This window comes from Rhamphochromis longiceps, linkage group LG20 (genome assembly GCF_057381845.1).
Source record: "Rhamphochromis longiceps isolate RC_006_pf linkage group LG20, R_longiceps_female_GT1.1, whole genome shotgun sequence".
Classification (NCBI taxonomy): domain Eukaryota; kingdom Metazoa; phylum Chordata; class Actinopteri; order Cichliformes; family Cichlidae; genus Rhamphochromis; species Rhamphochromis longiceps.
In genome coordinates, this window is record NC_140576.1 from 37,968,814 (window position 1) to 37,981,687 (window position 12,874).

At 41.9% G+C, this 12,874-nt stretch overlaps 1 protein-coding gene across 1 annotated transcript; it reads left to right on the forward strand.

The window, feature by feature from the left end:
- Positions 1–260: 260 nt before the first annotated feature.
- LOC146645928 (L-rhamnose-binding lectin SML-like) lies at positions 261–10,598 on the forward strand. Its single transcript, XM_085393480.1, has 12 exons — positions 261–331; positions 786–818; positions 3,284–3,379; positions 3,819–3,912; positions 4,077–4,171; positions 4,267–4,311; positions 4,400–4,538; positions 4,631–4,728; positions 9,294–9,379; positions 9,770–9,904; positions 10,195–10,306; positions 10,479–10,598. The coding sequence occupies exons 1-12, from the start codon at positions 298–300 to the stop codon at positions 10,541–10,543; spliced, it is 1,032 nt and encodes a 343-aa protein (XP_085249606.1). The 5' UTR covers positions 261–297; the 3' UTR covers positions 10,544–10,598.
- The last annotated feature ends 2,276 nt before the right edge of the window (positions 10,599–12,874 follow it).

A 12,874-nucleotide genomic window follows, 5' to 3' on the forward strand; every position in this document is an offset into this window, starting at 1 on the left:
AGAGAGACATGTGGAGATGTTCCATGTAAATATGAAAATTTTCCATACAAATATATTCCTGCTGTGTTCCTGCTGCACCCTGTTTTACATGTTGTTTATTCACATCCTGGTTTTTTCTTTTTCTCATACTTTTTCCATTCCAAACATCCAACATCCTGCACGTGAGAAGGAGGATATTCTGCTTTTCCATTGGCTGTGCTTTGCATGTACATCACAGGTGTTACTGAAACAGAGTGAATCCAGCAGCTCTGTGTTTGATCCTCCATCAGCTCTTCACTGTAATCCAGATCTCCTAACATGATGCTCTGCTCCGGACTCAGCAGCACACTGTGTGAGTACAACACACTGATCATCCTTTATTTATACATGAAATCAGCTGCACATGTTCAGTCTAATCCTTTTCTAGCTTTCCACTGTGCTGTACTGTGACATGCTTTTCTTTCTGCTTTATTGGATCAGTTCATCTAACATCCTAAATACATGTTTGCATCACCTCAGCAGGACAGTTAGGCTTCACAGAGTCCTGAGAGCAATTCATGGCTGATCATTTACTTTGAAGAGTTGAAGTCAAACTGTCAACACAAATAAGTTTATTGACAAAGATGAAGAGAATAAATGTGTCATTGAAATCTGCTGTTTAGAAAGAGTTTCCAAAGAATCCAGGTGTGAATGAAAGCAGCAGCTTTCTCCTGTTTGCTTTTCATTTCTGTTTCATGTTTTGAGGTGAATTCAACTTGATATCAAACACACAGTCTGACACTGAGCTTTCTTTCTGTCTCTTTCAGTGCTGGCAGCAACCTGTTCACTCATCACTTCAGGTAAATGCTGTTTTACTGCTTCTTATATTCTGGTCACAAAGAGCCTTTCTGTGAACTTTCTCATTATTAGAGCTCACCTCTTCTTCTTCTGTCTGTAACTACTAAATATTGTATTTGTGTGATCTAAAATCTATACTCTATCCTTCACACACACCTTTTTAAAATCTTATTTCTGTTCCCAGTGAAAATGAAATGAAACCTGTCTGGTGGCTGCTGGGCGGGTGGGGGGGGGGGGGTTCTGGATGTTGTGGGGCTCCTTGTTGACATGTGGGAGGAAATCAGGGATGGAGGCTTTGGATTGCAAACTGGGGGGGGGGGGGGGGGCTCCACTTCTTTAAGGAGCAGGTCTGGAGGGGGGGTTCCAACCTCAGAAGGAAACGCACCCCTCGTCCACACCAAGAAATACTTTGCTGTGACTTGGTAGAGATACTATGATTTACATGAACTCCTTTGACTTAGCAGAAATACTATAATCTAGCAAAAATAGTCAAACGTAGCAGAAATTCTATCATTGAGCAGAATTACTATGATTTAGCAGAACTGTGTGAATGCCTGTGAGCGTTCTCACAAATATGAAATAAACACATGTAAGCTGAGACTCTCTAAAGAAACAGCATTGTTGTTGTTCGGCTTTTCATTTCGCCATTTGTTGATTCACTCGAAGAACAAGTAACGTAATATAGTACAGTTTTATTTATATAGCACATTTAAAAACCAAAGCAAAGTGCTTCACAGTAATATGGAGAGTCAGCATAAGTCAATAACAGGGTACAAATCAGGCACTAACAGACCAGAAGAACTAGATAAATACAAAACCCACTAAGAAGACAAAAACAGCAGGAACATTAATAAAAAAAATCATAAATTTAATAAAAGATTTAAAAGTTAAAAATTTAAAAGATTTAAAAGGGTATTAACTGGTCAGGAAAGCCAAATCAAATAGATATGCTTTCAATCTGGATTTAAAGGACTGGATAGAGTCAAAATGGGTCAAGTGATCAGTTTGATATCAATCTTTTGTGATACACCGTCATATTTACATTATTTGTACAGTGCCAATGATTTGCTTTGGTAGCTGCTCAAATTTCACTGCTTATATGTTTAAACTTAATTGATTAAAGTGGTTGTTTTCTTTTGGATCTTTTATTAGAATAGGCTCTTATAATGATTTTCTTGTGAAAGGTGACTTTAGATCAGAGTGGAGGAACTTGCAGCAGCGACAGTTTTGTGTACAGGATGTTGATGATCAGATAAGACGACAGGAAACGTATGCAGGGACGTGAAAGCAGCGCTTTAAGAGTTTTAAAATGATGAGTAACGTTGAAGAATTTATATAAATACAAGTCAATGAGTCAAGGACATAATTAGGATCATGTTTTTGATTAAAGAGTCCCAAACATGATGAGTTAGGGAGGTGCAGGAAAAGGTGTTTTGTTTCCTTTGCAGAAGATCTCGGCGACCACAGGGGGGTGAGGATGATGGAGGCCTGAGGCCTGATGGACCACAAGAGAGGGACCCAGAAAAACCTAATCTTACGCATGGAGTGTTCTCGAGTGGGAGCTGGCATTTTATTATTGGACCACTTAGATGACATGAGGTTGTTGTCTGATTTGCTGAGCCAGAGGATGGGTGTCAAAGAAATGGAACAAGTAAAGTGTAGTGACCCTCTTTTTAACAAAAGAGGGTCAAAAGGGGAAGTGTGGAGATCAGGGAAATTATTTTACTGCTATTGTTAATAATCATCATCATTACCATTGCACTAATAATATAATCTACAGTATTGATATTGCATTCAGAGGTTTAAACAGTGTGTGTCTTTCAGAAAGACTAAGTGGCAGGCTGACAGGAAGTTGCAGGTTTGCAGAGTGTGCCTTTTGCAGAACTGAAACCGAAGTGCAGGTTGACAGGAAACAGCTGCCATGAAGATAGAGACAATGTTCCTTTTTAAACTGTGTTAAAAGTCATTGTGGTTTTGAATTGACGTATGCATATATTGTATCTGATGACGCATGAGATACAAGCCCTGATGGTATGAAATATCTGTTTATGCTTTGATTAAGTCGGAGATCAGCCCTGTCTGCGAACGGAGCTGGTCTTCCCACGCGTGTATTTCATTAAAATCAATTGTCTGACCAAGCTCTTGTTGGACCATGGTTGTTTGTACTCTCCTTCCTCAATATTTGAACCTTAACAAGGGCAACCTGCACGTGGCGAATAAAGCCTTGATTGATTGATTGATTGATTGATACCAAAATTAGGGGGAATTTACGACTGTGCGCTATGTGCTTCGAATATTGTGTGTGGTTTTTGTTTTATACAGTTGTCAGTCAGGCCTCTAACTATGAAACAAATTACACTCCAAAAGACCCCGGGCTTCTGAAAAGATGACCCGGGCTTAAACCTAGCATTTATTTTACATTATACATTTACATTATTACATTATTATACATTTATTTTTATTTCAGGCTTTATCAGAGCTCAAGTTTCTCCTCCTGTGACCCCCATATCCACAGGGAGAGTGGTCACCTCTAACGGCCTCAGTGTTCATCGCCTGAGCTGTGGTAAGATGGAAAATAGTGTCCAAGAATTCACTGCAGATCAAATTCAGACTCTCAGGCTAAATTCAACAAACTTAACAAGTATTGGATGAACTGTTTATAGTTTACAGCCTTTTTATGCACAGCTGCTTATTTTCAGTTTAAATTGTATTTTCCTGATCAACAAACCAACAGTGCATTTATTCTTTAAAAAAGCTCTGAGGATGTTGGACTGTGTATAAAAGTTCAGAAACATTTGATGTAGATTAGAAACAAAAACACTGACTTAAAGTTTCCTCCTTGATCAGAGTTAATGTAATATCCACTGTGGTGGTGTACAGAGGTACAATCCTCATTATTTATGGATCTGCAGCATCTGAGTCTGAAACTGAAGCCTGAAACCTGGATTATTGCATGTTGTGTTGAGTTGTTCCTTTTCTCTCATACTGTGTCTGTATAACAGTGGGTGGAATGATCATTGTGAGGTCAGCTGAGTACAGATGTGGAGGTGAAGTAATCTGCTCTCACGGTGACGCTGTGAACAACGTGAGGAACAGGTGAGCACTGTGGGATGGTAGAAGTGAGCCTTTGATTCAAAAGAAGAAACAAACTAAAACCTGTTGAACAGCTTTACTCAAACTAACAGGAAGTAAATGATCACCTGAAAGTAACTTGTTTCATATCTTTGAGCTGAAAACCAGCTGTTTCTGTCTCCCTGCAGCTGTGATGGAAAAACCGAGTGTGACATAAAGTCAAACATTACTTATGATCCTGGAGTCTGCAAATACCTGGAGACCACCTACGCCTGCTTCACACGTAACGACTCTGTTAAACCTGTGATTAGAAATGACTGATGAACCCAATCTGTACATGAATGATTACAGTTTCTATGGGATCTGTGTCTGTTTCAGGCCGCAATGTAACATGTCAAAACTTCCAGTCAAACCTTCAGTGTGGTGAGAACACAGCTTCTATGTCTTTGTACGTTTCCTGCAGTAAAAATATCACCATGGTTACAGTTTGACTCTATGAACTCTTCCTCAGATGAAGGACAGGTTATAGTCGTCTCCTGGGCGAATTATGGTCGCCGTGACAAGACCACGTGCTCTGATGGACGTCCTGACTATCAGCTCCAAAATGTTAACTGCTCCTGGCCAGGAAGCATGAACTATGTAACTAACAGGTACAGATGCTGACTCTGTTTCTTCAGCTCTCCATCTTCTCTCAGATGACGCAGTGAATTTTTGCTGATTCACCTTTGACCTGCGTTCACAGGTGCAATGGGACAAACAACTGTACTGTTGAAGCAAAGAGCAAAGAAGACCCGTGTTATGGCACTTATAAGTACCTGGAGGTGTTTTACACTTGTCAGGGTAAGTAACTCAAATAATAAACTTCTAAAGATAATCTTTTAGGGTCGGTACATTCAGACTTGTTTTTGAAGTGAATGAAAATGAAAATTCTTCATCATTTTTAAAAGATGAACCTTTCTGTGCTGAAAAGAATCATCAGAAAATCATCAGTCACGAAGATTTCGTCAGTTTGTTTTAGATCCTGAGTGAACACCTCGTGATTTAATCATCAAATAAATACAAATATTATAAAATAATGATAAAATAAAAATAAAACCAATCAAAGTGACATTTAAAATTAAAATCAGCTGACATTTAAAAACAGAATTCAAAAAGTGTTTACAAAGTCATTTGAACGAACAAAAGGTACTTTTATTCGTACTTCGTACTTTCGTAATATTTCCTCTGAATGCGAGACGATTGGCAACTCTACTAACTAACCTTATGAATAAAATAAAGTTCACTATCAGTAACATCATAGCACCCACCCAGCTGTATAGAAACTCCGTCATGCTAGCTAGTACGAGTTATTGTAACTGACTGTAAAAAGTCAGCACAGCTAAAATAAACTCCACCTAAACTTGGTTTATATCTGACCCAGATAGACTGCAGGTCATAACTTCTTACCTGAAGTTCAGTTCACACTCGGACCGGCGGCCTCCTCGGGTCTCTGCTCCTCCTGCCTCACCTTTCCCTCATCCACCTGGTGGAAGCTCTGCCACAGCCACCACCAAACAACTGAGTTATTTTTACAAATCTGCCAATCCACCAGCTTTCATTGTTTATACTGTTACAACAACAAAAAAAAAGAAAAAAACCCCATCGGCCCATAAAAACGAAAAATCCCCATCGGGCATACCGGATGGCCAGCCCAGCTCTGATTGTAGGGTAGCAAACATCGTCGGAAAACACGTTTTCAACACTGCAGGTTACCTGGTGTAATGCTTTACTGAAACATGGTCTGACTCCTATCTAACTATATAAAGAGTAACTGAAGGTTAAGCCAGGCGCTCACACCTCCGCTCTGCTGCGTCTCAGCCACCATCTCTCTGGCAGAAAGGGCGCTAGAGCAGAGCAGGGGAGAGGCGAGATGGAACAAACCATTTCTTTTGGGGGGGGGGGGGGGGATCTATACGTTTGTCTTTAGAATATTACGTCTCAACCAAGTACTGTATGGTTTTTCTATTTTTAGTAGTGTGTCACACAAACAGCAAATATTGTCAAAAAAAGTAAGACATCTTTGGGGGTGCTTTGATTCCTTTGGGCTATATTAGCTAAAAACGCCCGTGTTTAAAACTAAATATGTTCCCTAAAACGGTGACAGCGCTACAGACCCATGACAGCCTTACCCAGTCAGCAAGCAGCTATGACCAGCACTACTTGTGCAGTTAATAAGAGGACAGGTAATGTTTGTCGCATTGTTATGCTCATTTGTTTCAATTCGTCAGTTGCCACAAGACAACTGACCAATGTGTACGTAATAAGCTAATACTCCTGGGTGCTATAGAGTACAGTGTACGCTGTACACCATACTTCATGGTTTTGCTGCATCAGTCTGCCTCTCTGAGTTAATTTGTGTTTCTCCTACAGCTCTGGACCGCCCAGGTCTGATGCAAGCCAGATCCTTTTATTTAGTAAAAATGGGATTAATAGTTAAACATTATTGTTGAGGGGCACAGACAGGACTCCGCACGCACACAAACATTACAAACACAAGGGCACTTTGGGCACCCATCAGGAAAGGGGGGGTGCTCAAGCCCCTCCCGCCCCCCCTCTGCACGTGCCTGGTGAAAGGGGACAATCTGGGGATCCGTGGGTCCAAGGGGAAACTCACACGTTCATATAGTGGGGAAGTCACACAACTGTCACACAGGAGAGGAAAATTACTCACAGTCTGAAAAACAAGCACAAATTCACGGAGCTGAGAGAATCACTAACGTGTCTCGCACAACCGTCCAGCGACCAGAAGCACAGCGTCCCGGCCTTAAATGGTGGGAAGATAATGGCAGCTTAATTGCGAACAGGTGTGTGGGAGGGTGGGAGCCCACAGTGAGCTCCGCCCAGGCAGAGCGGTGAGGAGAGAGTGAGAGAGAAACAATACACATGTAGCCTTGCGGGGCCGGCTGGGTAGACACGGGGACGTGACATGTTCACTCCGTCAGCTGTTGAACACCTGCTGCTGATTTAAGAAACACGCCCATGTTAACTGGTGACAGTCACAGTTTAACGTTTTCAGCTGTGTGCGCCCTGTAAAGTAACACCATCAGGATGTTCTACATTTAATGACGCACATCGATGGATTGGTGCAGGCGTATCTCAATAAGTTCTGCTCAAATAACTGGATTATGGATTCCTCATAACCAGGTGTGTTATGAGGAATGTTGTCACAGTTTATTTATAATGTGTTGTTATAAGCTGATTAAAAAACAGAGCCATCCAGTTACTATGTTACAGCGCCACTGTCAGGGTTCCTGGGCCGCTGACCCAGCGTTTTCAGTTTGGTCTTCTGTCAGTGTTTAGTTTTCATGTTGGTTTCCTGTTTTATTGTGTTAGCCTTTTGTCTGTGTGTACTTTGTTCATTTCTACTTCCCAGTTTCTCATTAGTTAGTTCAGCTGTGTTCTTACCGGTTTCTAATCATCCTCATCATCCAGTCGGTTTCCCTGAGTTCCTGGTATTGTTCTCACCTATTCTGCGTGTGGGCTTCCGTGCTGGCTCTTTAACTGGCCAGCATGTCGTGGAGTGGGTGGGAGGTGTCGTCCAACATCGTCCTTCTCTTGGACAACATCCACGTCTCAGACACCACCTTAAGGGAGTCCGGCTCCATCCCCACAACATTACTGGCCTTGCAGATCAGTTTATTTAGTCTGTTAGCATCTGTGAACCTCAACCTGTTGTCCCAGCATGCAAGAGCATAGAGGACAGGACTGGCCACAACAGCCTGATAGAAAATCCTGAGCACTGTCCAAAACACGCTAAAAGACGCAGAAAATACAGATATCTCTGGCCTTACTGTAGAGTACCCAGTCTACTTTATTTAATGTGTACTCTGAGGTATTTATAGTCCTTCACCGTGTCCACGTTGACCCCCTGGTTTGAAACACAGGTCGCAGCTTTCCTGGTCCTCCTAAAGTCCACAATCAGGGCTTTTGTCACACTGAGCTGCAGATGATTCTGCTCGCACCATGTGACAGAGGAGTCGACCACAGCCTGGTACTCCATCTCATCACTCTCACTGATGCATCCAACCGCTGCAGAGTCATCAGCAACCTTCTGAAGATGGAGGTCTCTGTGCAGTGGCTGAAGTCTGTGGCGTAGAAAGTGAAGAGGGGAGAGCATGGTCCCTTGTGTTGCCTCTGTGTTCCTGATCACATTGTCAGACACAAAGTGTTGAAGACGCACATATTGTGGTCTTCCTGTCAGGTAATCAACAATCCAGGACACCGCAGAGGCATCTACCTGCATCACTATCAGTTTATCACCCAGGAGGGTCGGCCTGATGGTGTTGAATGCACTGGATAGTCAAAAAACACGACCCTCCCAGTGCTCACCGGTTGGTCCAGGTGGGCGTAGACACGACTGAGCGTGTTTGGTACAGGAAAGAGGGATGACGTCTTCCACAGCACTGGTGCACAGGCCTCGAGGACACCGGGACTCACCCTGTCTGGTCTTTCAGGCTTTTTTAGTGGAGTCGTTCATTTGTCTCTGAACCTGGTCCTAGGTAAAAGTTACAGGTGGAGCAGGAGTGTCAGGACTTTCACAGTATGCTCAGGTGCAATGAGGAGAAAGAGGGAGAGAGAGTGGTGTGGCTTTGGACTGTAGGCTGACTACAGTTAAGTCAGTCGGGGGGTGAGCGTTAGCTGCAGTGTCAAATCTGTAGAAGAACAAATTCAACCTGTTGGCCCTCAGCTCTGCTTTTGAATGGCGTGAGTCCAGTGACGCTTTTCAGGACTTTTCAAGCTCCTTAGACTACCGTGACCTGGGTGACTGAGAACCTACAAAGACATATCTTCATGCCACTCCAGAGCTTTCTCATGTTGTTCTGCTGGAGTTCCCACTCCAGCTTTCTCCTGCAACTGTCCATAGCCTCTCTGATCGTGCCCTTCAATAAAAACGAAACCCTTTCCACCTCCTCTCTGTGGCCCTCTTTTTATCGTTGAGGAGAGCTGTGATGTTCTTTCACCCACGGCTTGTTATCCGAATAACAATGTATAGTCCGAGCTGAGATAATGGAGTCTGAGCAGATGGTTATGTAATCACTGATACACTCAGTGTCCTGTGGGGCTCGTAACGTATCTGCCTGTTGCCTCATAACAAGTTCTCTCTCAGCTGGTAAAACAGACGACATACTGTGTGAAAGTTGGAAGTATAGCATTCAAAGTGATGTAGTGGAAGTCATCCAAGGTGGCTATGAAGGCATAGAGTGCTGAGTCTGTAACCAGGTATCGCAGAAGGAATAATGTCAAATGAACCTCATCAGCTTAAATTCAAATAGACTCAGTAGTGGAACACGGCTAGGTATTTTCTTTGTCTTTTGAGGAATTATTAATCTGATTATCGACCTTCTACCTTTACAATTATTTTGCAGCTCCTTCCTGCCCTGCTGGTTGGACTTGGTTTGGAGGTCGCTGTTTCATCTTTGATAGCAGTCAGAAGAACTGGACTGATGCTAAGGTACATCAGAAATAACAGCAGCTGTATGTGTACATGTTATATGTGGGACATATAAAAAGCTTCCTGCTGTGAGAATCATTCAGTGAAAGAAGACTTGCTTTATATTCATATTCACACACAGTTGGAAGTGCATGAGTAAATACACAGGACTTCTGTTCTTAGCTGATTATTGCTGCGGCGTCACAGCCCTGCACTAACAGCTTCATGCTGATACATGCAGTGCAGTAATGTTCATGCAGTGATGTTCAGAATTCAGAGCAAACATTCCCTCCTCGTGTCTCTTCTATTCATCAGCTCTCTCTTTGCTGCCTTCATCAAACTCACTTTATCTTTGATTTTAAATGCATTCTCACACTTTTCATCTTCTGTGCACCTCATCTTCCTCCTCAGAGTTCCTGTCAGACACTCGGTGGAAATCTGGCCTCATTCCACAGCACAGCTGAGTACACCTTCATCAGAGAGCTCACTCGCACAGCAGCAGGGTCGTATACACGAGCTTGGGTTGGAGGCAACGACAGAGAGACTGTAAGTGTTTCACAGATAAAGAGGATGAGCTGCAGCTGTTTCTGATATTTCATATGTTTCTCTTCATATTCATCAGTTTGATTCAAAGGTCAACATGTGACAGACTGATTAATCAGGACTTTGTTCCTGGAGACAGATGTTGCTGTTGACTTGACTTTTCTTTTCATTTTTTACCTGCACAAACAAAATGAACCTTCGTTGTGTTCGAGTGGTGTAAGAGGTCTCATGTCTGCACTCTCAGCATAGATGCATCAAAGTACATCAGAACAAACTGAACTTTATTCTTCCAGGAAACTGTGTGGAAGTGGAGTGATGGTTCCCAGTTTGACTTCACAAACTGGGGTAATGGACAACCTGACAACTATGGAGGAGGAGAAGATTGTATGGAGATAAACCATGGAGGTACAAACTGAAAGTGGGCCTGTTGATGAAATGTGTTTGGTTTTTATATTGACTGAAGTCATGTGATCTTAGGTCTTTATAAGAACTGTGTTTGTTCTTTTTACATTAGAGAAGAAGAAAACATTTACAGCACAGACCTCTGATTTTATTTCTTTGTTTTGATTCTTTACAGGAGATTTTGTCAACGATGTGGGATGTAACTCACAGAGAGGGTTTGTTTGTGTCAGAGGTCCATAACTGCTCCTTCGTGTCCTGACATGTCTGACATGATGATGTCACAGCCTCACTGCTGATGTCACTTCCAGCAGGATGTCAAGCCTCGATGACATCACTGCTGGATTCTGTTGATAAATATGATTTCATATCACAATAAACAGGAAAATAAATTCAATAAATTTAAAGGAACTGAAATGTTGACCTGAAAGTGAGTCATTCATGCTTCAAATCATCATCTGATCATTTTAATAAACCTCAAAATGCTTTCTGTCTCCCTGCAGCTGTGATGGAAAAATAGGTGTGACATAAATACACCATCAGTGTCATGTTTCGGCTGTGTACAGGCAGGAGAAAGACCCAAACGCAAAACTCACGACAACGAAATGAAACTCAAAAAGCTGCTTTATTGCAGAATGGCGTGGAAAACTAAACTGAAACGCAAGGAAACACAGCCATGAGGGAGACTACAACACTGACAAAGAGAAACACAGAGCTCAAATACACAAAGGGATAACGAGGGAACGAGACACAGAAGGAGAGCACAGCTGGGAGTAATCAGGCTGGACGAGACAAGGGAAGCAAAACTAGAAACACTGACATGAGACACGGACCTTCAAAGTAAAACAGGAAACACACTGACTGAACTCTAGACATGTAAACTTAACAGCAACTGGGGAGACAGAACATAGGAACCTGAAACATGGTACAAAAACGTCACAGTAGACATAACATGGAACACAGGGAAGCCATATTACAAAGCCAAAGAGCTAAACCTATGATAACCATAACTCAGACCTAGGGAAACAAGAAACAGTACAACAAAGGACTCAAAACATAAACCATAATATAAAAACACGAGATCTCTTCAAAATAAAATAGGAAACATAATGAGACGCAGACATGAAACACATGAAGAGCAGGGGAGACTTAACATGGGTTGGAAACACAAGGGGTAACTAATAAGCAAATGAACATAGGAGACCTAATGAGCTTAAACATACTATAAACATCAAAATGAACTAAAACTCAAAACACTGGGTCATAAGACCCAGGACCGTGACAATCAGTACTTCTGATGCTGGGATCTCATCACCTGATGCTGATAACGCAGTTATGTTTACATCTGAAGAAAAGAATAAGCTTAATCGTATTTGTGTAAAATTATATATTTATCTTTTTTTGCAACTTTACCAGCTTTACTTATAAAGCACTTTAACACAAAACCAGAGATCACAAAGTGCTGCACATATACAAACAACAACAACAAATGAAATGATTAAATAAAATAATACAACATGTTAAAAAGTCATATTGAGTCAGCCCCTTACAAGAGCAAATAAATGTGTCTTAAGAAGAGTTTTAAACTCAGAAAGAGAAGAGGCCTGTCTTACATGCACGCTCACGTCTGCATCTACTGACTGAAACCAGCCCACTGAGGAACAATGGGCTGGGGGGTCAGTTCCTTAATCTTAATTATGCAAATTCTCATGACCACTGATCAATAACTATGAGTCCCATTCACAGAGAGCTGGGGAATGGCTGCAATCACAGCATGTAAGATGGTGACAGATGTACCCTTAGGCCCCTCCTCCATTCAGAGATGGTCTTTCCCTTTTCACGTAAATGGCCTCCTTGACTCCGCCCTCAAACCAGCGTTCCTCCCTGTCCAGGATGTGAACATCATAGCCAGTGGTGTAATGTGATTATTTTGTTCCAGTTAAAAGACGCGCTGCAGCAGTTTGCACCACCTGCAGACATCTAAAGGATGCATCACTAACCCCACAGTAAAGTGCGTTACAGTAATCCAGCCTAGATGTAACAAAGGCAGGATTACAGTCTCAAAAAGCTGCTTTGATAAGATGGGCTTTATTTTGGCTGTCACAGATGAAAGAAGCTTGATGTCAGGTTTATATAGTGGATTGTCATTTATGCTTAGAAATATCTTCTCATATATGCTCAGAGTTTTATAATCAATGTCATGTTGGTCATGCACACCCACACCCTGGGGGGTTGAAGAGTTGAAGTCAAACTGTCAACACAAATAAGTTTATTGACAAAAGTTGGAAAGATGAAGAGAATAAATGTGTCATTGAAATCTGCTGTTTAGAGTTTTCAAAGAATCCAGGTGTGAATGAAAGCAGCAGCTTTCTCCTGTTTGCTTTTCATTTCTGTTTCATGTTTTGAGGTGAATTCAACTTGATATCAAACACACAGTCTGACACTGAGCTTTCTTTCTGTCTCTTTCAGTGCTGGCAGCAACCTGTTCACTCATCACTTCAGGTAAATGCTGTTTTACTGCTTCTTATATTTCTCAGCCTTGCTGTTAACTTTATACTTCCATCATGCTAATCA

Coding starts and splice junctions, on each gene's coding strand:
- LOC146645928 (XM_085393480.1), top strand. CDS start 298: ATGATGCTCTGCTCCGGACTCAGCAGCACACTGT. Junction 332..785: donor CGGACTCAGCAGCACACTGT/GTGAGTACAACA, acceptor TGTCTCTTTCAG/TGCTGGCAGCAACCTGTTCA. Junction 3,913..4,076: donor GTGAACAACGTGAGGAACAG/GTGAGCACTGTG, acceptor GTCTCCCTGCAG/CTGTGATGGAAAAACCGAGT.